Source organism: Elephas maximus, chromosome 5 (assembly GCF_024166365.1).
Source record: "Elephas maximus indicus isolate mEleMax1 chromosome 5, mEleMax1 primary haplotype, whole genome shotgun sequence".
Lineage (NCBI taxonomy): Eukaryota > Metazoa > Chordata > Mammalia > Proboscidea > Elephantidae > Elephas > Elephas maximus.
Window position 1 is genome coordinate 66,556,358 of NC_064823.1, and position 26,529 is coordinate 66,582,886.

Genomic DNA, 26,529 nt, shown 5'->3' on the forward strand with positions numbered 1-26,529 from the left:
TTCCTGTCTTTTTAATGACCTTTTTCTTTCTTCATGTATGATGTTCTTGATGTCATCATCCCCACAATTCATCTGTTCTTTGGTCATTAGTGTTCAGTGTGTCAAACCTGTTCTTAAGATGGTAGACTAATTGATTGGCTAACTATACTACTGTGTCTGGAATGTTTTTTAGCATCTGGCAGATCCACATCCTTTTGACTCTTCCAGGTTCTCCCTGAATCATTGTTCACGTTCGTCCCTGCTCCCAAAGCCAGAGTTGTATAACTACATTGAGAAATGGGGTACAGGAGTTAATTATACAGTGTTGAATTTACAGAGAGTGAGCCGCAAAGCTTCAAAAGCAGGGACTGCCTGTTCCAGTTAAGGGTAAACAGAACAGCAAAGGATTTATTGTTGGTTATGTAACCTGGGAACCACTATGAATAACAGGCATTGTGAGGCAGAAATGGTTGTAATTAAAAACAAAGTAAAATACCTAAGTCCAGGCCTCTGTATACAAAGATGACTCTAGTGAGTTTTTCCTGTAGTAAGTGATGGATTAAAAGATAGTCTAGTGTAGTGATTAAGAGCTTAAACTCTAGACTAAAACTTTCGGGGTTCAAGTCCCAGCTCAACCACTTTTGGCTCCATAATTGTGGGCAAGTTACTTACCCTCTCCAATCTTTTCATCTGAAAATTATGGAAGACAGTAGTACCTACCTCGCAGGTTATTGTAAACAGTAAATGAGAGGATCTATAGGGTCACTATGAGTAGGAATCAACTCGACGGTACTGAGTTTAGTTTTCTGAGTGTGGGTAGTACAAGCAGTTTGTGATGGATTGCTAACCAAAAGATTGGCAGTTTGAACCCACCCAGCAGCACCGTGGAAGAAGAGGCCTGGCAATCTGCTTTCCGTAAAGATTATAGCCAGAAAAACCCCATGGAGCAGTTCTACTCCATAACAAATGTGATCGCCATGAGCTGGAGGCTGATTTGATGGTAACTAACCAAAACAACATGTTCCACAGCGTCTGGAATGCTGTAAATACTCAATAAATGTTAGGGTTTGTAAAAACTGTTTTTATATGATTCTTATATACAGTAACAGGATTTTACGTTGTTTTCCTGGGCTGTAGCTGTGATCTATGGCCATGACAAAGAGCTGCAACTTTAACTAAAGGAACTTAATGTGGAGCTAAAAGAGCATTTGATGATCGTCTCTGGGATAATGAGTATTATTCTGGGTATGATGGTAGCTGCGGTGGGGAGTACAGTAACGGAAAATCATACAATCCCATGAGGCACTTAAATTCTGAATTGAAAGAGATGGAAGAAAAAAACAGCTGATGATGCCAAATCAACATTTTCATATGCTGAAAATTATGTAATATAAATCAGGATATTTAGAATGATCGAAATGTAGCCATCAATATAGGTGATTAACAGTTCTCATTTTCTATAAGTGTCTTGTAAAAGAGAAGCATTGGAACTATTGGGCAAAACTATAGTTTGATTTGTGCTAAAGATTTTTTAAAATATGCTCAATATTTTATCTTCTTTGTAACCATAGCTATCTTGACTCTTGATTTAGAAGCCAGCTAAGCACTAGAGGGCAGAATGTGCAAAAGTAACAATATTAATACAGTTAAGATAGCTCCCACCCTCAGCCCTCATCGTGGTTACATGCACGTACAGCGTAGGCAAGAAAGGAATTTCTGAAGAGTGTAATCAGATAATGCTTTCTAATTTCATCATTCAAATTGATGTTGACAGATTTTTTATGCATTTGTAGATAATTTCAGCTTTAGAGAAAATAGGAAACTAGCAAAAATTCATAAATGCTCAACAAAAAGGGCTGTAAATTAGATGTTAAGACAAAATATTGTAGAACTTGAGATGTTTTGCATCTTTAGGAATTTAGGATGAAAGGGTGGCTTAGAAAAGAAGGTTTAGAAATAGTTACGTGGAAAACAATATCGGTTCCTTGTTCTCTCTTCTCTATGATCCCTGCCCCCTGCGTGTTCAGGGATGAGCCTGAGAAAGATGCTTCTGTCTGCAGGCCTGGGGGTTGGATTTGTGCTGGGGAGATGCAGGGATAGGGAGAGTTGGTGGCAGGAAGGCAGCCAGCAGCTATTACAGTAACCTTTTGGAAAATGAAAAGACCCTGAGCTAGGGCTGTGGTAGCAGATCAGAGGAAGAGACAGTTTTCTGCGGTCGGTTGTGGAATTGCCTGTCACTAAGGAGCCTGGTGGCTCAAGTAGTTTGCAGTCGTCTGCTAACTGAAAGGTTGGTGATTCAAACCCACCCAGGAGCTCCGTGGAAGAAGAGGCCTGGCGATCGGCTTCTGTAAAGATTACAGCCAAGAAAATCCTATGGGTCAGTTCTACTCTGTAACACATGGGGTCCCCTTAAGTCAGGGGCCAACAACAAGAGACACCTTTAAAATGAGAAAAACTCACTGCTCAAGTAACCAGGGCCATCTGTGTTTCTAGAAATAAGTGAAAATCAGCATCCATCAGTAGACAGTTAAACATCACACGAGGGTCACTTGAGGCCTAGCTAATTCCTTCATCCCATGATTCCTTCAAGATGCTTGGTTCATGGTCTCTGACTCCCTGTCTAATCTGAATTTCTTTTTCTTTGCTTCTTTTCCACAGTGCTCATGTGTCACAAGTCAGCAGTGTTTCAACAACTGGAGAGTAAGTTCTTTGGACTTCGTTTTTGCCCTTTGCCATTTGTTAAAGCAGAGAAAAGCAATTCTAATGGCATAGAATAGTGGAAGGTTCAGACACTAAGCAATCAATGATCACTTTTAGAGTAACTTTACACAGAGGGGAGGATTAAATAAGAAGCTCCTATTTGAGCTTTTGTCTGGGTATATGACTAAAGACAGCTCAACCATTTGATAATATGAGCTTTTTGTTTACCTCATAAAAATAACATCAGGGTCAATTAGCATTTGCAATGCTGTCTATGTACTTTGGGAGGTTTCTTGCAATGGAGGATACCAGTAAAGGCTGAAGCATTAACTGTGTCCTTACCTCCTATGTCATTAATTTTATTTAGCCTACATTTCTTGAGTGCCTGCAATGCACCAAGCATAGTGTTAGGTATGTAATGTCAAATAAGCCTTGGGCTCTGCCTTCAGAGACTTTACAGTCTAGTAGGAACCCAAAAAGGAAAATAAATTAGTGATGGAGCAAATCCTTTCTCCACAGGGCAGCAGCAGTGCCCTATTAATTATGTCAATCACATGTCTTTTTCCTCCAAAGGCTATCACTTGCACTTGGAATAAAATCTAAACTCCAGTTATCTGCACCTGCCTACCTCTCTGAACTCTTGCTCATTATACTTCAGTCACAGGACCTTTCTGTTCCTGGAATAGGCCAAATTTAACTCCTGCCTTGAGGTCCCTAGGTGATGCAAATGGTTTACACGTATCTACTAACCTAAAAGTTGAAAGTTCAAACCCATCCAGCAACACTGCAGAAGAAGGGCCTGGGGATCTCCTATGAAGATTACAGCCAAGAAAACCCTATGGAGCACAGTTCTACTCTGTAACACATGGGGAACCATGAGTCACAATTGACTTGACAGCAAGAGGTTCGTTCCTGCCTCAGGGCCTTTGTACTGGCTGTTCCTTAGTCTGGTTAGCACTTTCTTATCACTCACCTCTTTGTTCAAATGTCATCTCATCTGAGAAGCCATTCTTCACTATCCATAGTCACTGTCCATCTTATTATTTTGTAGAGAATATGTCACTATCTGAAATTACATTACTTATTGTCTGTCTTGCCCCACAAGAATGTAGGTTCCATGAAAATAGAGACCTTGTCTGTCATGGTCTTTGTTGTATCCCTAGCCCTTAGATAAAGTGTCTGGCATGTATTGGACTTTAAATACATATTTGTTGAATGACTTTAATGAGTAGTGCGTTGCCCAAAGACTTTTCCATTATACCTACTTCTCGTCCTTTCTTGCTGGGACATGTGTAGGCCTTTCTGGAGCATCTTCATCAGCAGGGATCAGCTATATGAGGTGGGGAGGATATGATGTGATAGGGAGGAAGAGAGAAGCAGCAGTAATTGGGATGAATTTGGGTCAAACATGGTGAATTTTTTTTTTTTTTTTTTTTTTGTCATCTGAGGAAGCAGTTAGAGGGCAGGATTGACCTCACTTAGCTTTGTGAATTTTATAGAGATCCCAGACTATGCCAAGATGGAAAGTTCTTGTTTTTTTGTTTCTTGACAGCCTTTCCTTCTTATATGTCCTGTGTAGTTTGGAAAAGTCATAGGATTGGTCTGTATATATATATATATATATATATATATATATATATATATATACTAATTCACTCATACTCCTCCATACCACTGTTATGTAACCTTGAATCATTTGGGACGTGGAGTCCTAAATATAAAAGTTCTAATGATCAAATTATTAGACTGTACTTGCTCATTATCTTAGATATTTTTTATAAAATTTTGAATAAAATTACTATAAGTCTATTGTAAAAATGCATTTGGAAAATCTAAAGTTCTTTCATTTTTTTAAAAAAGTTTAAGTCAGTGCTACTTTTCAGCCTGAACGTTTCAAGTAAAAATACATTTGGAAAATCTAAAGTTCTTCCATTTTTTTTAAAAAGTTTAAGTCAGTGCTACTTTTCAGCCTGAATGTTTCAAGTATATATATATATATATATATATGTCTTTTTCAAGTGAAGAAAAACCTATTTTGAAAAGTATAAGTTCAGAATTTTCCTTGCCAGATTATTCAGAATTAAATAGTGTGGTGATAAAAGAAGTCTTAAACACATTGAAGGATTATGCAACTTTGAAAATGGTACCACTTCCATCTCATGCACGCTTTTTAGCCCTTTGTGCTTACCTGTTTTCTTCAGGTTGAAAAAAATAAATCTATTCTTACAACTTCAGTAATATATTTTGGAGTGTTTGCGTGAATCTAGCTGCAATTATATAGGTCACAACCTAATAGAACAGAGTTGAGGAAAGATTATGCCATGCTATTATGAGTAGTAATTGTCCTGATGAGGTTTCATTTTTAATACCATTATTCTCTATATAATTTATCTTAAAGGGACTCTAAATAGATAATGGGCACCATAAAATTATTTTTGCCAGTTTGCTTTACAAATCAGACTGTCTTCTTCTGCAGAGCTAGGAAGAAATTTGTGCTTGTAAGAATAGGTTCATTATTTTTCTATGAGGAAAAAAAAAGCTTTCTTCATTCTTCTTTATACTAAGCGAATGCCTCCTATAATTGCTGCTGTACTTGCCCTGAGCATTTCAGTAATCCTGGACTCAGGAAGATGGGAAACACAGTTACCAACTTGGTGGAATTTGTTTCGTTTTATTTTTAGCTCATGATAGAAATATTTTAGAGTTTAATGGTTTGTACATTGTCTTTGCTCAACAAGATGTAGTAGATCTCCCACTGGTCCCAATAAAGATATTTTCAAAATTATGAGCACATACATTTAAAGGCAGTCATTGATAAACTTGATTGCTTGATTGACTCTGTATTCTTTTTTTTGCCAGACTCTTAGAAAGAACCATCCGGTCAGCTGTAGAACAGCATCTCTTTGATGTTAATAGCTCAGGAGGTCAAAGTTCAGAGGACTCAGCACCTGGAACATCATCTGCACCTTCTACAGCATCTAGCAGGCAGCGACGACGCCAGTCCAGGGAACAGGAGGAAATTCGACGAGCTAGAGACATGTGAGTTGGCTTTAGTACTTTTTCTTGCTTGAGTTTTCTTTGTCTTCTTTTTTTAAATATACACCTAAACTAGTCAGTGTGTTATAATCACACCTCCTAGCCCTCTCCCACTTCTGTATTTAGGCTAAAACTAAAAGTTTTCGTTTTGGCCATTCAAGGCTTAGTTAACATTTGGGAATTCACAGATGAATTAATAATTATTTCAGTTTCTTCTGTATGTTGGGAATGATGTAGAAAGCAGCCTGTGATTTAACAGCTCTCATAGCTTCCTCAAGAAACCCTGGTGGCATAGTGGTTAAGAGCTACAGCTGTTAACCAAAAAAGTTGGCAGTTTGAATCCACCAGGTGCTCCTTGGAAACTATGGGGCAGTTCTACTCTGTCCTATAGGGTCGCTATGAGTCAGAATTGACTCAACTGCAGTGGGTTTGGTTTTGGTTTTTTATAGCTTCCTCGAGAATATCTTATTCAGAGGGGTCCTGAACCATGGGGGAAGAAGCTACCATGTGCCTCTCCAGGAACAAAGTTGATTTTTCCCGTTAGACAACATTGAGTTGGTCAGCTTAGGAACCAGCATATTTCCGTAGTATATTGACCAGATTAAGTATTAGCTTGTCACTATAATACTCTGACTGTTGGCTACATTTTAGAATAAGAAAGGTTGAATTTAACTCTAGTCAAAAGAAGTGCTTAAGTTCTTTCTTAAAGAAGAATTTTAAGATTTCTAGCATAGAGAGCTTTATTCTTCATTTTAAAGGATTTGATGAAATATAGATAAGCAGTTACCACTCATATTATTTAATAATCATGGCTTAAATTACCAAGGAAAATAATTATATATAATGGACTGTAGTCATATCATATTTTTCTGAAAAGTTCCAAGTTTATTTTTATCTACCTTAGCATTTAATCTTCATAAAGTTACTGTTTTGACCTCTTTATTAAATATCAAAGACTAAACCAGACCGTAACCCCCCTCATTCTTTTTCACCTGGACTTTTCATCTACATCAAAATCTTCATGAAAAAAAGGAAATTTCTTTTGCTTGAAGATATAAAAAATAAATAGTATAAATAAGTTCCATGCTGCATATCATTTAGATGTTTAAACGCTATATGAACAAATGTAATTATAAAAATAAAGCAGTATCAGTGATATAACCAACCAATTTTTTAAGTAGCGTATGTAGCAGTTTTTAAAAAAATTTGTCTTGGAGCTGGTAGCTAGGAGAGGGAGTTGCAATATTCCCTTTAGAAAATAGAAAAAATTATAACAGAGGAGATATTTACATTTAAAATTAGCTACCAAATGAGCTGTACAGAAGGTTTTTAGTGAGTATAATTAGTTTGTTTACTGCCTATACTGTGTTATACAGCAAGTACAAATTATTCGTTGAACATGGATCTTGTCCTCTGCCTCAAATAGTCTGTGGCAACATTTTACATTTTTAAAATATCCTTTGTGTGTCAGGACATCCTGCTTTCCACATACTTTGGCCAGACGGACAGCAAGTAAAGGTTGGAAATGGTAGTGAGCATGATAGAACAAAGATTGACCTGGTGGTGGTGATGCTGGCTTTTAGGGCCGGGGAGGGAAGACAGGCGGTGGGAGAGGGGGAATAAAAAGTAGACAAGCACTAAACAGGGCAGAGAAATAAAAAACATAGGATAACCTCTCCTGCAGAATTTAAATATAAAGAGTTTCCGAAGTCCAGGTATGTTACTAGTGTAAATTATCTTTATTATTTTTTATTGGCAACATCGGGAACAAAAGGAATGGAGAATGGCAGAGACGAATCATCTAAAGACTGACCATGGAACTCTAGCTGTTCCCTTAATTTTTCTGCACCACTATGTCCACTGCTTTATAAGACGCTGATTCTTGTCAAATGCTTAGCTGTGCATGAAGTGAGGGAATCTTGGGGGTACAAACTATATATAGTTGCAGTAACTTGCAAACAATCTTGGCTTACTCTTGATTTTTGGTACATGGTTTAAGCATTTAGAAGTCTCTTTCAAAAGTTCCTTGTTAGCGTCATCCCCCTATTCTTCTCCTACCCTATGCTCTGGGTCGCTATCCTGTTTCGATATTCCTCCTTCTTCAACCCCTAGCTCGTACTGAGCTGATTCTCTGATCTCTACGTCTGTAGAAGGGCAAGTTCCTTATCTCTCAGGGCCCCAGATCTACCATTTTGCCTGACTCAACTTTGACTGTAAGTCAGTTACCCTTTCCTCCAAGCCCTTCTCCCCTTGCCTTAATTCAGGGTATCCTTATCCTTTTACTCACCTTCCTTGATCCAAGACTCTCATTCCAGTCTTGTCACTTTCCAGCTCTATTCTTTTCCTTCTGCTCACCTCCATGCTTTTAATACTTTTCTCGCAGGCTGATTATTCCAATGTGTCCACTTTAGTTTCAGATCCCTCTCTTAACCGCTCCCCTTTCAATGACTTCAGAAGCCCCCATGAATGTCCTCTCCATTATGTCCCGAGGAGATTATCACAGTATAAGAAGGCTAAGAATCACTGTTATAGGCTATAGTAGATATTCATGTTTTTCTTGATATATGATAGTAGTGTAATGAATTACTTCATACGGCCCTTCTAGCTGTGGTGTTTGTGATTCATACTCAATGATTGAGTGGGATTATGCAAATAAGGTGTATGGAACCTCTAATGGTTGAGGTTATGTGTCAGCTCAGCTAGGCCATGGTTCCCAATATTGTATGGTTATCCTCCATTTTATGTGTTGTGGATCCTGACCTCTACATGTTGATGATGCAGGACTGGTGTAGGGCATGTCTTGGGTTGAAGGCTTGCAGGAGGGTATGGCTCAAGCCCCACCCTTACTCAAGTTACACCCTCCCCTGGGGTGTGGCCCTTATCAAGGATATGCGTGTATGTCCTGGTGGAGCTCTCTCTCTCTCTCTGCATCTGGATCCTGCGTCAGGTTGTGATCAATTGACCTCCGGTTCTTGGGACTTGAGCCAGAGGCTTGCTGTCTTGCCTGCTGATTCTGGCATTCGCTGGCCTCCATCATCTGACCTGATTCGCCAGTTTCCGCAGCCTTGTGAGCCAGCAGCCTGTGGTCTGAACTGCCGGTGTGGGTTGTCAGCCTCTGCAGCCCCGTGGGTCAGGAGAAGCCTATGCGTGACCCAGAGATTTGGGACTTGCCAGCCTGCACCACCGCGTGAGCCATTTCCTTTATACGGTTTATGAGTTCTTTGAGAAGTTGCAGAGAATTGTAGAACCAAAGATAAGAGGGAGAGTACTGAGGGAAGAGGGAGTAGTTGATGTTAGAGATGATGGAATGGTATAGCATTTTGGAAAAGTTGGACATTTAGGACATCTTTAACCTCCCGTTCATAGGAACCAGTTTTGTGCTGGTCCTTGTAAAAGAAATTATTTGTTTAATGCTTGTATATAATTGATTCAGTTATCTAAAATTTTAGTCAGACTTTGCTTTAAAAAAAGAAAAGGTTAAACTAAAGTATGTTGTATTCTACTCAAAATTATTAGCTCTACAGAATGGTTAAAAATGTTTTGAAAAGTAGAAATCCATTTGTATTATCTATTATTTTGCTTCTAAAACTTGGAAATGCAACCAACTAAAAAATAGCCTTGAAGCCAATGATGAGTTTATTTCAAGGAGAGATTAAAGAGCTAGTACAATCTCTGCTAAAGTTATCATGGCAATACAAACCTAGCCTAAGGCTATAAATACTTTATTTTGTTGCAAATGATTTGTTATTTATCTAAACAATCCTATGATTTTAGATATTCACATTGAGGCACAGAGACATTAAATTCTCTGACGTCATTTAACTACTTAGCTGGATTCAGACTAGAGCAATTTGACTGTAGAGCCAGGTCTCCTAACCACTGAAAGACCTGGCCCGCAGAGAACTTAGTCAAGTCCTAGTAGGAGAAACAGACCAATCAATCACTAACAGGGCTATGTGAAACCGTAAAAATGACAGTGCAAGCCAAAACTGTGCAAAGTGATCTTAATCAGTAGGAAAAGTCACGATTGTTCCATGGCCTTTAAAATTTTTTGTCAAAACTTTAAAAATTCTTACTGTCCTTTATAAATGAATAGGAAAATGAAAAAAGCATAAAATTATTTCATAACTGTAGCTTAAAACATTAGAAACATTGAGAATTAAAGTGTTTTATTTCTTTGTAAAAAACTTATCAATAGTTTGAACAGTGTTTGCCTTCATTTTATTCTGTGACTTATGATATGGAATGAGCATCTTTTCTATGCCTTGGCAAATTGTCATACTCCTTTTTAAGTATGGATCAGCTACCAGCCTTTTATCCTTTGCACTTTCAATGTTGTGACATGTCTCTGAGAATTTTTTAAATGTGAAGTGACACTTCCTCTGGGACCTCTTCATCCATTTCATCATAGTCCCTTTCCTCACTTAGGTCAGTAAACTTGCCTTCATTGAGTTCCTCTGACTGTCTGTCTAGAGTCACTTTAATAGCAGCTGTGTCAACATTCCCACAGTCAGCTTTTTCTTCCATAATTCCATTTACATTACATTTGAATTTTACTTCCAGAGTTACAGCTTTTTTCTTCTTTGCTGCACTCTAATATTTGTTGAGTAATTCCTTCTTCTGATTATTCCTTTTTGAAAAATGTCATGTGACTTGATCAGTGGAAGACAAAGAGGTAACACAAGTACACACTTTGCTGTACTGAATAGCAGAGGGGCAGTAACCAATCACTGACAGACTTGAAAGGAGTGACATGATTGGTCACTGATCATAATACACATCTTTTATTTATGTACTGATTTCTGTACTAAAGGGCTAACAGTAACGTCTGTTCTTTATGCAATTGCTCATAGTTAATACAGAGTGATAACTGCAATTCAACCCATGGTGTTGGGAGATTGGTGTTATTTAAGTAACCCATGGTAACTGAAATCTGTGCGTATCAGAACTGTGCAAAGGAAGCACTGCCTGTATATGCAAGATAAAAGGTAGCATAGAGGAAGGAGTGTTTAACACCCAGGGGAGGGAGGCACTATCAAGGGTTCTTTGGGGAATTGATGTCTGAGGTGGGTTTCAAATTATGAAATAGTATTTTACCAAGCAGACAGATAAGGAGGATTGTTACAGGTAGAGAGGCAAGCATATACAAACCTGTGGCTATGGAGTCAATTCCAACTCAGCAATCCTATAGGACAGGGTAGAATTGCCCCTTAGGGTTTCCAGGGAGCAGCTGGTAGATTCGAACTGCTGAGCTTTCCGTTAGCGGCTGAGCTCTTAACTATTGTGCCACCAGAACTCCAGCATATACAAAGTCATGGTTAAATCAATTGTAAAAGCAACGTTTTTTAGACCATCAAGTAAGTTTTATTTTGGACTGGGTATTATGTTTGATGATGGCATTGCGGCTAAATAAGAAAATGGCCATATTTTTCGAGATGTATTTTGACACGGGATAAAATGACATGGCGGCTGGAATTTGCTTTAAAGTGTTTAAGCAAAGAAAAGAAAACAAGGAAACTCTGAAACTAAAGGCAGAAAGTTGATGGTTATTAAAGAGATGATAGGTACTTTTTTTTTAGGTACACACTCTTCTCTATTTTATGTCTGAAATTTTTCATAATAACATGTTTTCTAAAAAATTAAAAGAATAAACTGGAAGAATGAAGCAAACATGGGAAGCGTTTGATAATCGTTGAATCCTGTTGATCCTATTTTAATAGTCTCTCCACTTTTATGTGTTTGAAATTTTTCATAATAATTTTTTTTCAATTGCAAGGCATCATTTAAGTGAAAATGGTTTCATTCTTCCAAAAGATAATGAACTGGAGAATTATATTTATGTAACAAAGAAATCATTTCTTTGTTATAGTATTTTAAATTCCTACTGCAGAGTAAAAAAGAAAAGAAAGCTATCTTAAGGGAATTATAAGTAGTTTAGTATTGCTATAACTTTAAGTGTATAGGTAGGGGTGAAGAGGAAACGCTAAAAAAAAGTTGGGGGGAAGAAAACTAAAAATAAAATCTAAGTAATTAAAGCAAGAAGCCACAGAGATCTAAGTTGAAGTCAAATCCAAGTTATGTCAAACATGATTGAAACCTGTCAGGATGTGACAGGAAGGAATTGTGTACATGTGTTCCACAAGCACATAGGTACTAGGGCTGACACACATTGACAGCACTAAAGCAAACACCTTTGGTGAGAATGGGATTTTCACAGAAGACAGTTGCACAATAAGATTTTTATGCGTTTATTTATTTACATGAGAATATTTTGACACGTAAATGTAGTATAAAAAATTTGACCTGAAAAGTAAAAAAAAAAAAAGGCAGGTAAAAATAAATACGTTTACAAATTACTGTAGAAACAATACAAAAGAGGGTTAAAATTCTCAAAAATGAGGAGAAACCAAAATGTGTCCAACTATATAAAGGCTCTTCCCTTGCAAGAAACAGGGATAAAGCTGAAGACCCAGTTTGGTTTTTTTGCTGCTAAAAACCGTACAGAATAACTAGAAAAACCAGTCGAGGTCAAAAGTTGTAAGCCTGCTACCTGTACTTGCCTACTTCAGATCTGAGGAAAGTTAACAACTACACTGCAAGGCAGAGCTGATGGTAGAACAGCCAGGAGTTCTCCATCCAGATCCATCTCTCACATCAACCTTCAAGTAAAAGCTGAAGAAAAACAAGCCCTTAGTGAAGTCTGAGCTTTGCAATCGGCTGGCTGAATTTCCTCCACTGTAGTGCTCAAAATAGTTTACTTTTTGGCCGGCAAAAACACAGAAGAGCCTGGAACAACTGCCTTTAGCAAATGACTGCTGCTGCTTCCCAGCCCTCATGGGTTGGGCCCTGTGTGTTTATTTTGATAAGGTTTATTTCAGTAGTTCGTTCGCTATTCAAAGAGATTAGAAAATGAACTTTGTCTTTTAAGTTTTTTAAATAATTTTTAGCTTTCAAACATAGAAGCCCCTCCATTAAAAGAATTTATAATTGGACACATGGCCTAGGCGTTAGGGAAAATATGAAAACAGATAAGAAAACAAAATATATAGCAAAGCAAATAATTCTGAGTTTGAGACTGAGCGCCATCCAGCCATCACGGGCAGCGCAGCTCTCAGGGGACGGAGAGAGATTTAAGAGTGTTCGCCCGAGTATGTATGTTCACATGTTGGCCTCTCTTAGCTTTTCCTCGTGTCTTCAGTTATTTTACACTTAGGAGAGCTCTTTAAAATGTTGCATAAACCTTTTATGTAATTTCACTAAATCCATGTATATTTTACATTAAAAGTTGTAGAATGTAAGACTAAATTAAATATAAACCACTGTTAAAAATTACCAAAGATAGCCTAACTTTGAATACATTATAATATTTAATTCATAATTTTGTCTCCATTATAGCCCGTCTAAGAGGCTGTGAATTTAGATTGCAGAATAAATATTTATCTTTGATTTTTGATATGGTTGAGTTGATGGTAAACTATGGTCATCTTTTTTTTTTGTTAGAGCTTATTTATTTCATCATACAGCTTTAGATGTCAGGGAAGGTGCATTAACTCAGTCATAGCATGTGAGAAAGTCAGACCTCATCTGTCCCTTACCAAGGCATAGTAATATGGATGGGGGCTGCGCTGACGGATTAACTCGTTCTGTGTTACAGTAAAAACAACAGTTCGCTAAAAGGACAAATGTTTGATGATCCCCCTTATATGAAATACCTAGAATAGGCAAATGCACAGACACCTAAAGTTTATTAGCAGTTACCAGGGGCAGGAGGGAGGGGGAAAGAGGCAGTCATTGCTTAGGGGACACAGAACTTTAAAGGTGATGGAAAAATTCGGAAATGGATAATGGTGATGGTTGCACAACGTGATGAAGGTGATTAATGTCACTGAATTACGCATGTAAAAAATGTTGAAATGGCAGATATTTTGTTACATACGTATTTACCACTCTTTCATTGCCATTGGATGAATAAAATTGTATGATGAAGATATTCATATTTATTTCTAAAACTAAGTCATGAAGAACCACTATGTTGTAAACTCAGATTCTGGTACTTCTGGTACTGGAAATTAACAAATCCATATTTCAGTTAAAATGCTATTGTTGTAGTCTATAGTTTTTGTTAATTTGTACTATTTTGATCGAGATTACTTCATTCAGTGAGATTTAAATATATTTAACGCATGTCTCTTGTGCTAAAATGTTTTATCATTTGGGAGAATCAACGTGTCCCATTCTAGAAAAGATACTATATTTCTTTTTCACATTTTTCTCCATACATATTAATTTATAAGATTAAAAATAATCTACTGTGAATAATGGGGAATTTTTGTGTGAAGTTGCACTAGTCTCCCTATTTGAATATAATTGCTTTTGGTACAATATAAAAGCTGTTCATTGGTGGGAACATAACCCTTGCCAATTTACCCCTAGGAATAATTTCCCTTTTAATGTGGTTTATTTGGCATCAAGTGGTCTCAGGAGTGATCCTTTACTCAGACTTTGATCAAAGATGCAAACTGGAATTTCTTGGCATTCTTCTGACTTCTTATATGCTTTGTGGCAGTATTATTAAATGTCCCTTTTACCTTTTAAAATATTTTTTTTTTTTTTTTCTATACAAGGGGACTTGTCAACAAAGAAAATATTCCTTCTGGATTCAATGACCTTGATGACTGTGTTTTGAATGCTCAAGAAGTCGAAAAATTACATGAAAATTGTTCTGGTTATAGTGGTGAAAGGAGCAAACCTAAACGTCAGAAATCCAGTACGAAACTTTCTGAGCTCAATGAAAATCAAGATGGTCTTGTGGTAAGTGAATATTTGTATAAAATTAGTTAGGGAATATCACATCTCTTTTCCTTACTTTGAAAAAAAAAAATCAAAAAATAATTTCATAGTCTTGAGTTTCATAGAATTATAAAACTTTAGAGCCACTAAGTATACATACTTTGTATTCTTCATAGTAAATATAAAAACAGAGGATGAGGAATATTCTGTACCACCAGAGGAACCAGAGATAGCACACACTGCTTCCCATGTTTTCTAAATTGGTTTCATTTTCATCTCATGCTTTCAAGCACTTTAGAATTTTATTTTTGGAATAAAATTTTTAGTAAAGCCCTTTTTTATATTTTTCCCCATCCTAGTCTTGTCTCTGTGACTTTATATATATGTATGTATGTGTATGTTTTAATGAATGAATTTAAAGCAAGGTGAAAGAAAAATACAGAGGGAAAGATGATCAGCAATCAAGCTTTATGTGTTCAGAAATTTAGTTTCAAATCTTCACTCTTTACTCCAAAAAATATTTTCTTCCAAATTAATTAGAAACAAAAAGAAATTAATCTCTGCACAGTTGCCTCAAACCTGAATCATGGGTAATTTGATACGTAATTTTTTGTAAGCTCCTTTAGTCAGTAACTAAATATTTATTCAGTGTAAGTATTAATAGACATCATCACTTTTCTTGTATGCTTCGGTTTCATTGTAAAATGTCACATGGTAACGTCTGTGTTCTAATTCTTTTTAGTTTTAAAAATTAACAAAAAACCACTAAAGATAAATTTTATAATATACCATGTAAAAATAGGCAGTATACATTCTTAGTGATCAGTGTGTAAGTTCTCTGATCTACTTGATCTCTGACAGAATTTAGCCCCATGCTAGGTTTTCCATACATTTAACAAAAGTTCCAGGCCATCTATTTTCATTGTCAGTTTCTGTATCTACTCAAGTAAAACCCCTGATTTTGCCCTAAATAAAATATACTTAAATGCAAATCCAGAGAAAAACATGTTTATGTGATTTTTCCCCCTAAAATATACTGCTTCTTTGCTTCAGGTAGTAGACTGATCTGCTGGAACTGACAGAAATAACCCTCAGACCCATAACTGATACAGTTCACAAAGTTAAAGACTTAATAAGCTTTGGGCCCGTTAACCCATTACTCTGGAGGTGATTCCGACTCATAGTGACCCTACAGAACAGAGTAGAACAGCCCCATAGAGTTTCCTAGGCTGTCATCTTTACAGAAGCAGACTGCCACATCTTTCTCCCATGGACCAGCTGGTGGGTTCAAACTGCCAACCTTTCAGTTAGCAGCAGAGCACTTAACCACTATGCGTCCAGGGCTCTTTGGAAACATTAGGCATGAACTATTTTTTGTTAAACATTGATTATTTAATATGTCTTATTGGGAAAGTAAATTTTTAGATAAAAGAAATGATGCTAATTTCATTAGCTCTTTTTTTTTTTATGTGGCCTATCATTTGTGTATCTGCAGTAGACAATTACAGTGTCTAGCAGTCTGAGATACTGTTTTATAGCTTGAAAACAATATCCTTCTCAGTTCAAATCCCATTTTACATGAACTTAACAAATCAAATTTTTTCCCACCAGGAGTAATATCTTAACTAGGTGGTAATAGTTAACAGGAGTCTCTGAGTGGTGCCAACAGTTGCTGTGCTTAGCTGTTAAGCTGACAGGTTTGAGGTTTGAATTCACCCAGAGAGGCACGTCAGAAGACAGCCCTGGTGATCTCCTTCTGATTAGTCAGCCGTTGAAAACCCTACTGAGCACACTTCTACTCTGACACACATAAGTCAGAGTCAAGGCAATGGCAACTGGTTTTACAGTTAATGGAAGTAGAAAAGTACATCTATTCCTTAGAATATGTGTTTTAATGATAAAATTATACATAGTCTTATATAAAAACATTTGGAAGAGAGATCCTAATTCTACTTTGGTCTTTTTTTATGTCAAAGGATTTGCCCCACCTTAATCACCAGCTTCCACATTCCAGCATTGCACATGTCACATGTTAACGCAAGTGAGCTAACTGGACCGTGTCTTTATTGCAATGAATAATTTAAAACCCTACCAACACAACTTAGAAAGAAGAAAAACTTCCTCATCTGTAAAGTGAGGGTGTTCTCTAAGATGTTTTCTAACTTTTATGTTCCATGAATTTTTAAATCTAATCTTCACAAGGTAGCCTCAAAGAAAAGAGCCGGGGAATAATATAACAGCGACTAGTTTTTTTTTTTTAGATTATATCCTGAAAGTGAAGTTGTGCACCTTAGCTTATTTTTAACTTCCCTTTTATTGTTAACCTTCTAATTTTACTTTCCCAAACTCGCCTCCAAAACCTTGCCCCACCCTATTTCAAGTTCTTTACGCCGTGACCAAACATTTCTTTCTATAGCTGGAAAAAAAAAGAGAAGAATTATACATAATTATGTGTGTTCTTTATGTGTCACGAAATATTTTAGGTCATGGGAATGTAGCAATGAGAAAAACAGGCAAAAATCCTGCCCTTGTGAAGCTTACATTCTGTAGGGAAAAGAGATAACAAACAAGTTAAGTAAGTAAAACAAATTATATAAGATAGTGATAAGTACTAGGAAGAAACATAAAACAGGGACTGGGGAAATAGGTTGCAATGAGTCAAAATCGACTTCACAGCAGTTTGGGGGGGCAGGGAGGGATTTGAGGACAGTAATTGTGGAGATAGGAGTGGTCATAGAAGACCTCACTGAGAATTGGCATTTGAGTGTGTAGGCCTAGAGTAACTGAGGGAGCGAGCCATACAAAGAGAATAGCAAGTGCAAAGGCCCTGAGGCAAGTGTTCATCTGTAGTGAATGTTTCAAGGAACCACGGTGACAGGAGTATGGTTGGTAGAGAGTGAGTAATGTGAAAGAGGTAATGGAGAAGAAGAAGGCAGATGACATAGGTCTTGTAGATCACTGTAAGGACTCTGGCTTTTACTCTCGGTTAGATGGAAAGTCATCCAAGGGTTCTAGGTAGAGCAATGACATGATCTGACTTATTTAAATTCAGTTTGACTACTGTGTTGAAAATAGACAGTAAGTAGGCAAGGGCAGAAGCAGGCAGACAGTTAAGAAGCTATTGAGATCATCTCAGTTTGAGACGATGGTGGTTTGAACTATGGTGATAGCAGAACCAGCACATATGGCCTCACAGGCTGTAGACTGCTCCTCCAGGGGGCAGTGTTTACATCAACAAAAAATGCAGATGGTCCTTCCTGAAATTGTGCGTTGCAGTGGTCATAAGGTAGGGGGAAATGGATGGATTCTGGATATATTTTGATGATAGGATTGACAGGATTGGCTGAAAGATTAGCTGTGGGTATGAAAGTAATAAAAAAATAGAGGAGTCAAATATGACACCAAGGTTTTTGGCCTGAACAACTAGAAGATTGATGCTGCCAATTTACTAAAGTGGGAAAGACAGAGAGGAGAAGTTTTGGGAGTAATATCATTGGTTCAGTATTGGACATGTTGAGATTGAGCAGCCAGTAGAAGTCTAAGATATTAGGGAAACTATTGGATTTCTAGTTCTAGAGTTTACAGAAAATGTTCAGTCTGGAGATATAAATATGGAAAGTCATCAACACACAGATGGTATTTAAAGCCATGACACTGAGTGAGATAACCTGGGAAGTGAGTGTGGATAGAAAAGAGAAGTGGTCCAGGGACTGAGCAGTGAGGCATACCAACATTTAGAGGATTGGGAGATGAAAAGCTTCCAGCAGAAAAGACTAGGAAGGAGCAGCCAGAAAAGTAGAAGAAAAGCCAGGTAAGTTTGGTGTCTAGGAAGCTAAGCGAACCACATAGAGAGGGAAGTCAGATGATAGATCAGATAGAAGACTGGGGGTTGGACTATTGGATCAAGGTGAAGGTCACTAGTGATCTTAATAAGTACAGCTTTATTGGAGAAATGGGAGCAAAAGCCATTCTCAAGGGAAAATGGAAGGAAAGTAACTGAAGACAGTAATAATTTTGTAATGATCTCACTAGCCCAACACACATCCAGAGAGGAGAATATGATGTAGACCTAAAAACATATCTTACAGATTTGGTAACTCTAAAGTGGAACTGTCCAGGTACTTTCCCATTTGTCCTTTCACAGGTAAGACCATCAGAGACTGAGAAACTACAGATAATTCAAAGCTCAGAAATTGGTGGTAGCCAAGTACCAATCACAGCATTAGACTGCTGTCTTTTATCTCTAATTATTGCCATGTTCCCAGCTTTTCTCTCACTCCCTAAACTCCTAGCTCATGCCTGTGTCTCTTTCAGAAGAAAACCTTATCCTCTGCTTTCCTTAGACAAGTTAAGACAGCCAGCTTGTGTTTCAACAAGTGTCCTCACCCCTGCTTCAAAATTTCTCTAGAACCACTCGTTTTGTTTTTTCACCTGCTCAGACAATAAAATGATTTTCCTAAATTCTAAGGTTAACCTCTAAAGTTAAGAAGAATCCTTGCAAATTCTGTTTTCTATATCCATCTGCCAACCTCATCCCATACATGTTGTTGTTAGGTGCCATCGAGTTGGTTCCAACTCATAGCAACCCTGGTACGACAGAACAAAACATTGTCCCGTCCTGCCCCATCCTCACAGTTGTTGCTATGTTTGAGTCCATTGTTGCAGCCACTGTGTCAGTCCATCTTGTAGAGGGTCTTCCTTTTTTTGCTGACTCTCTACATCCCATATATACAAACACATATACATACATACTCACACATGCATTTTTAATTACTTCTTTATTGATCCATGTATTGGTCTCTTTATTTCTAAAAATTTTGTAGGGCACAATGTAGCATTTTGAATCAAAAGCCATAAATCACTCATGCATTTTATCCATTAATCCTACTCAGTTTTCAGGATATAATCTTAAATATAGAAAAGACCATGTGTACTAATTTGTTCATTAAAATGCTGTCCATAATCATGGACAATTAGAAGGAACTTAATATTCAAAAGTAGGATACCAGATAAGTAACATTTGTATGTCAATTCAATAAAATACTATGCAACAATTAAAAAATACGGCTATGAAGACTGTGTGATAAAATGGAAAATGTTTCACAAGTATCATTTTAAGTGCTTTTCATATATTATCAATTTTAATCCTTGCAGTAATCTGTAGGGTAGGTGTTATTATTATTATTATCTCCATTCAAAACATGAGGTACTGAGAGATTAAACAAGTTGCCCAAGGTCATACATAAGTGATGGGGTGAAATTTCACTAGTATGTCTCGCTTTAGAGTCCACACCTTTAAACACTATACTGTCTCTCAACATTAAAGGTAGGTTATAAAACAGTAGCTACAGTGCATGCACATACATATATGTGTGTGTGTATATATATATATATATATATATACACACACACGTACCTGTGTATATATATTTATATGTATATATGTATGTGTGTATGTGTGTATACGGTAATGGAATCCTTGGGTGGTTCACACGATTAATGTGCTTGGCTGCTAACTAAAATGTTGGAGGTTCAAGGCCACCCAGAGGCACCTTGGAAGAAAGACTTGGTGATCTACTTCAAAAAAATCAGCCATTGAAAACCCCGTGGAGCACAGTTCTGCTCTGACACACATGGGTCACCCTGAGTTGGAATTGACTCAATGACAACTTTTTTTTTTTTTTAGTATTGAGTTATGTATGTATATTTATTTATGTGTATATTAAAAAAAAAAAAAATTTTTTTTTTATATTTGTATGTGTATACATATATGAAATAATTACTTCTAGGAAAAAAAATTAAAGGCAGATATACCTAGAAGTGTTTTATGGTCATATTATGGCAGTAGTAGAAACAATTGTTACTGTTTGTTTTTTCTTTTTTCCTAAATTGTCCCTAGGTGATTATGCTTATTATATAACAATAATTAAACTTAATATATAAGAAAACTTTATTGTACCAAAAATGTAGTTTAGTAGCTCTCTTATTTATAAACAACCAACATTTAATACCAGTGTATTCCCTAAAATCCCAGACATGGTTCAAGGAGAAAGCATAAGTCTTGGCAACAGACAGACCTGAATTTTACTTCCAACTTTCACTTAATAACTATGAAATGGGGGCATTAATATCTTATTGCATTTTTATGATTTTTAAATACAGCTAAATGTTGCATTTCATAATAGGTAAAACTGAACATAATGTCTAGCATAAAATACAAACTCTACTCTGATGTCTAATTTCTTTCCCTCATTTTACCATCAAACATTTTGAACAGTCTGAACATTTTAGCTCCAACTCTTCTTTTCACACTTGTTCATCAACTGCTGCTGTCCATTTTCTATCCCACTTCTCTACAATTTTTCCAGGTTATTACTGGTCTTTTCAGATCCCTGTGAAATGACATCTGCTTAGTCCTTGGCATCAAGTCCTCGTGGTGGTCGATACTTTCTCAGAACTCTCTGTCCGTTGTTCTCTGTGTTGACTTCTTCTTGTTCTCTTACTTCTCTTTCTTCTTCCCTGTACCCTTCACTAGCTAATCTTCCACAGATTTTGTGTGGGTGTTACACGGGTTTTTGTCTCATAGCTCTTTTCCATCAGCACTTTCTTTGAAAGCTTCTCCACTTCCGGGTTTGCAAATGCCACCTCTCTACAAATGATTTCCAAGTCAATATTTGATTGGTGCTTACTGCAAATTCACCTTAGTTCTTCAGAGTCGACATGTGAAAAGCAAACTCATCATGTTTTCCTCCTTGATTTCCTTTTCACCCAAGATCCCCATCTGGTTTATTCGCTTCATTACCTTCTTAGTCATTTTCTAAGTGATTTCCTTTTCCTTAACCCCACTCCTTTCTTCTAAGTTTTCAGTCATTTGTCAAATTTAGCTGGCCGTGTCTAGAAAATATGTTATGTGTGTCTTCCTTTTCCCTTTGAATTGCCATCTCATAGCTGAGGCCCTTCTTATAACTAGCCTAGAATAGCAAAACAGATGCCCCGTGTGTCTCCATGCCTCCACTCTCTGCCCTCTCCGAACCGTCTTATCTGCTGCTGAAAAACAATCATCTACTTACTGCAGTAGTTTTCAACCCTTGTTTTCAGTGCAATACATCTGAGCAGGAACTTCTATCAAAAACTACGTGACGAAGATTCTCTGATTGGTGTCAAATATAACGTGAAAAAACATAACATTGTGAGTCACTGACTTAGAATTACTCATTCCTTCAATCGTACAACAATTACATGTATGACAGATACTATTTTAGGTGGCAAGGATACAGTGGTGATCAAAACAGATACACTTTCTTCCTTCCTTGAATTTATGTTCTCATAGGATGAGACAGGTAAGAAACAAGTAAATATAGAGTCAGATGGCAATACATGCTCTGGAGAGAAATAAAGCAGGGTAAGGAGGCTAGGAAGAGGTAAGAGAATAGGATTGAAGTATACACAGGATAATCAAGACAGGCCTCAGAGAGTGATATTTGCAAAGAAACCTGAAGGAGGTGAGGGAGTAAGCCATCAGGGTATCTAGGGAAAGACTCTCCAGGCAAAGGAAGCAGCAGGGAGGTCACTATGGCTGGAATAGAGTTAAGAGAGGAAAGTTATAGAAGAAGAAGTCAGAGACATGGCAGGGGTCCTGGTTATTTAAGACTTTGTGGGCATTTTTAGAACTTGGTCATTTACCCTGAGTGAAATGAGGAGCCATTAGAGAATTGAGAGGGGAAGAGAAACATTTTTTGATATACCTTATGAAAGAACTGTTTTGGCAACTATGTTGAGAATAACCTGGTACAGTGAGGGATGGACAAGGACTGAAGCAAAATAATTGACATATTCTAGGCAAGAGATAATATCAGTTTAGACCAGGGTGATAGCCCTGGGGGTGGTAAGAAGTAGTCAAATCCAAAAGGATTTTCTGATGGATTAGATGTGGAATGTGAAGAAAGTAGGGGTGCAGAATGACTCCAAGACTTTCAGAGTAACTATAAGGATGGAATCGTCATTTACTAAGATGGGAAAAGTCTAGGGAGGAGTAGTTGGGGGGAAGTCAAAAGTTCTGTTTCAACATGGTAAGCATGAGATGTTTATTAGATATCCAAGTAAAGAAGTTAGGTAAGCAGTTAGGTATGTGCATGTGGCATTCAAGGGAGAGGCAAAATAAGTTGGGAAGTCTTTGCACAGCGTTGGTGTTTGAAGCCTTGAACCTGAATGAACTGACACCTAGGGAATAGGCATAGAGGGCAAAAAGAAGGGATTCATAGGCTGAGCCCTGGCACAGACCTACATTTAGACGATAGGTAAAGGAGACTAAGAGGAGCAGCTAGCAGTTTTGGTGGCATCGTGGGGGCATGTGTCATTACATTTAAGTCAAGAGAGGGTCAAAAGAGAAAAACTAGAGTAGCGAGTGAGTAACTAACACTTACTAACATGTAGCTCATATATCTACCTTGACAAGAGCTATTTTGGTGGAAAGGGGGAGGCAAAAGCTTGATTAGATGGGTTCAAGAGAGAGTAGGAGGAAGTGAATTAAGTACTGCAAGTATGGAAAGTCTTTGCATGGGTTGTGCTCTAAAGATGTGAAGAGAAATAAGGCAGCAGCTAGAGAGAACATGAGACTAAGGAATGGTTTCTTAAATATAGGTGATACTAGAGAATTAAGAGATGGGGAAATGGTGATGCAAGAGAGAGAGGGATCCATTCCAAGAACAATGTTCTTGAGTAAGCGTTGGTGTGGGACCTAGCAGACAAGTGGAGGATCTGACCGTAAATTATTTTGATCTCAAGACCATCTCATCAGAAACTTAAACAATTTCCCCCCTTTGCATGACATCTAAGGTTCATCCTTGTGTTCTAACCACAAACTACCTTTTATCTAAGAAAAGTGAATACGCTTCTAACTTTCTTAATCAAGCTCACCTTATTTATACACATGTGTAGGATTCTTTTCCTTTACATACTATTCAGGAAAGGAAAAATGCACCTGCAGTTTTAAATTATATGTTTTGTCAACTGATGTTTACTATTTCTCTTCAGATGGACTCTATCATGAAAATGAAGGTAATATAAACAGTTTAACAAGTTATAGCTAGAACAGTAACCAAACTGTAAATGTCATGATGGCAAGGACTGATGTCTGTCTTGTTCACTATTCACCATAGTATCCCCAGTGCCCAACATAGTTTAGCACTCATTAAAAATGTGTTAAAAACAAATACGAAGGAATGGCCACCTTATGGTTTAGGGTACACTGTGTAACAAAAAGACCGAAAACACAAAGGCTTGAACACAATGTAAGTTCTTTCTCATGTGACAACCTGAAGCAAGAATTCAGGGGTTGGGGAGAAGAGTGGAGGTCTTGCTCCATCAATTATTCAGGAACCCAGGCCAACTACATCTCTGCCATCTTCAGTAAGTAGCTTCCAGGGTACTCTCATGGTTTCCATCTCCATTCCCGCTCACTGAAAGAGGGAATGAGCATCGAGGAATGTACCTACTAGGGCATTTTATTGGCCAGGCCTGAAATCCACACACATCACTTCTCACATTATTGTAGACATGCTAGTCACGTGGCCATATTTAATTGCAAGAGAGGCTGGGAGATGTATTGTTTCTTGACATATGGCTATTTCATTACTGTGGAAGAAAAGCAGAATGGGTTTGGGTGGACAGCTAGCAGGCTCTTCCATAGGTGTTCTTTCATGGTACCAGTTGTTCTTTTTGAATATGGATTAGTTTATACAGTTTTAAATAATAAGAACTAATATGTACAAGTGGAAATTCAAATCTGCCATTAATCCGTTGTTAATAAGAATATATCAAATTTTCTCATTCTCTTAGAGCTCAAGGTTAGAATAATGAACCTGTTTTTTTTTTTGTTTTGTTTTGTTTTGTTTTGTTTTGCGGGGAGGGGGGAGTCCCTGAGAATCTTCTTTCTTTTTTTTAATTGTGCTTTAAGTGAAAGTTTACAGATCAAGTCAGTCTCTCATACAAAAATTTATATACACCTTGCTGTGTACTAATGAATCTGTTTTGACTAGCAGTGGTCCAGGCGGCCTTCAGATTGAGTTGTTTTGTATATTGAAAGAGGACATTTTTTGTGCCCTCTATAAAAGCTTCGTTAGTATTTTACAGTTTTGAAAGACAAATTTGTTTTTGCTGGAAGTGTTTTCAAAGGCTTCAGTAGTCAAACAGGTTTTAAGTCTAACTTTCAGTGCCAAAACACAGAAGAAAAAAAAAATGAAAGTAAATTTCACAACCTAAAGCTAATTTTATCAAAGCTTTTGCTCCTTTAGAGTTGAGATTATTTTTATAGTTGAGGATGGTGATTTTTAAAATTCACTTCCCTCCCCAAAAAAAAAAAAAATTTTTTTTTTCAGACATTCAAAAATTGTCAAAATAAATTAGATCATAGCAAATCTATTTTGAAAGTCACTAGTAAAGACATTTGAGTCAGAATTTTATGGATTATAAACTGGGCTTTCACTAAATTATACTTAAAATCATAATCTCTTTTCTGTTTTTTAAGTAACCCACTACCTTTAAAAGATCCTAACATTAGAAGAGTAATTAAAATTGAAGTTACTACAATAAAACATTTCTTTAAGAATTCTATTACTTCAGCCTTTAATAAATAAAAGCATTAATAAGCTACTCTTTTACCACACCTGGGGAGTGTTTAGTACACAAAACATTTCAGACCTTTTCAGAAGATATTGAGTCAGTATTTTTTCAGTGAAAAAATACTGCACATCTGAAAGTTCAGTAGCACACACTGAAAGTTCAGTGTTAAGCTATGTTTCTTTTTTTTTTTTTTCAGCAGGTTTTTGACCTGTATTTTGACATTTACCCATTGCTCCATCTCAGTGAAGGGGAATTACTGATCCATTTCTTTAACTTCTCTCCTTAAACACTAGGCAAAGGATGGGAATTAGAATTTTACAAAAAATTCAAATATTTTACACCCTCTCCTCACTTACTGACATGGCTGGGTTCCAAAGACCAGGTTATTATGCAAAATTGGCGTTATGCAAAAATGGAGGCTAACCGTATCAGATCACAAAATGGAGGAAGGGTATATCATTATGTAACTCCAAAATACATTATTACCATAGTTCTACCCAAGTAACACTTGCAGGGGGCAGGGAGAGGTTGGCAAACAAACACAGAAGGCATACATTATTTGCATAAAAATATGGTTCCACACCACTGAGAATCATGGCTGAGCCAAGCTGACACATAACGACCACCAAAATCAGTGATGCTCTCACCTTGCACCTCAGCATTCGTTACTGCCAAATGTACGTCATTAATGTGCCGGTAAGTGAGATAGTAGATTTTTTACTATTATCATAAATACAAAATGTCAGATAACGAGATAGTCAATAAGTGAGGAGAAGGTGTATCCATAAAAACAGGTAGCCTTGTTAGTGTACTCATAAGTCTTTTCTACCCTTGTTAGTTTCACTGAAAAAAATGGGGTATTTTGCTAGTTGTAGCACATTCTTCAGCTCTTCCCTATTCCCAAAAGGTTATAGGTGCAACTCAACTACTTTAGCAAAGGAACACTATGTGCTTACATGCTGTTTTAATGAAACAAGACCATGAATATTCAACAGTCTCAATGTGTGAAGAACAGCGTGACAACTGGAATTACTTTAAATCTTTAGAGAAGAATAGTGAATATTGAAAGTCACCCTTTATGAACTACATCTCTAAAAACCCGTATTCTTGGAGAATTCTAAAAATATAAATCGAACATTAAAAAAAAAAGAGTTTAAGAAATTACTACTTACATGTTTTAACCCTGAGATCAGCTGACCATTCTCTTATAAAGTTTTCCATTGTATAATTTGACTTCTTTCTATAATTCGGAAAACCTGTATCAATTATGTTTGGATCCTTCTGTTTAGAAAAAAAAAAAAATCAAGTGTCTAACATCTTTACTAAAATATCTCTAAACTTATATCATGCTAAAAAAAAAACATTTTTATTTTCTATCCTCTCACAGTCTTTCTGAAGGTTTTG

The 26,529-nt window shown here is 36.9% G+C and overlaps 1 protein-coding gene across 7 annotated transcripts in view; it reads left to right on the plus strand.

Moving 5' to 3' along the window:
* The window catches only part of FAM13A (family with sequence similarity 13 member A), a 339,988-nt gene that overhangs the window by 256,089 nt on the left and 57,370 nt on the right, over positions 1–26,529 (plus strand). For 5 of the 7 annotated variants that reach the window (XM_049885727.1, XM_049885729.1, XM_049885730.1 and 2 more), the window contains 3 exons: positions 2,638–2,679; positions 5,539–5,718; positions 14,340–14,526. In XM_049885727.1, the coding sequence (XP_049741684.1) occupies positions 2,638–2,679; positions 5,539–5,718; positions 14,340–14,526 (409 nt within the window). The remainder of the gene's footprint in view (positions 1–2,637; positions 2,680–5,538; positions 5,719–14,339; positions 14,527–26,529) is intronic. The other 2 variants (XM_049885728.1, XM_049885733.1) reach the window with 1 other exon arrangement.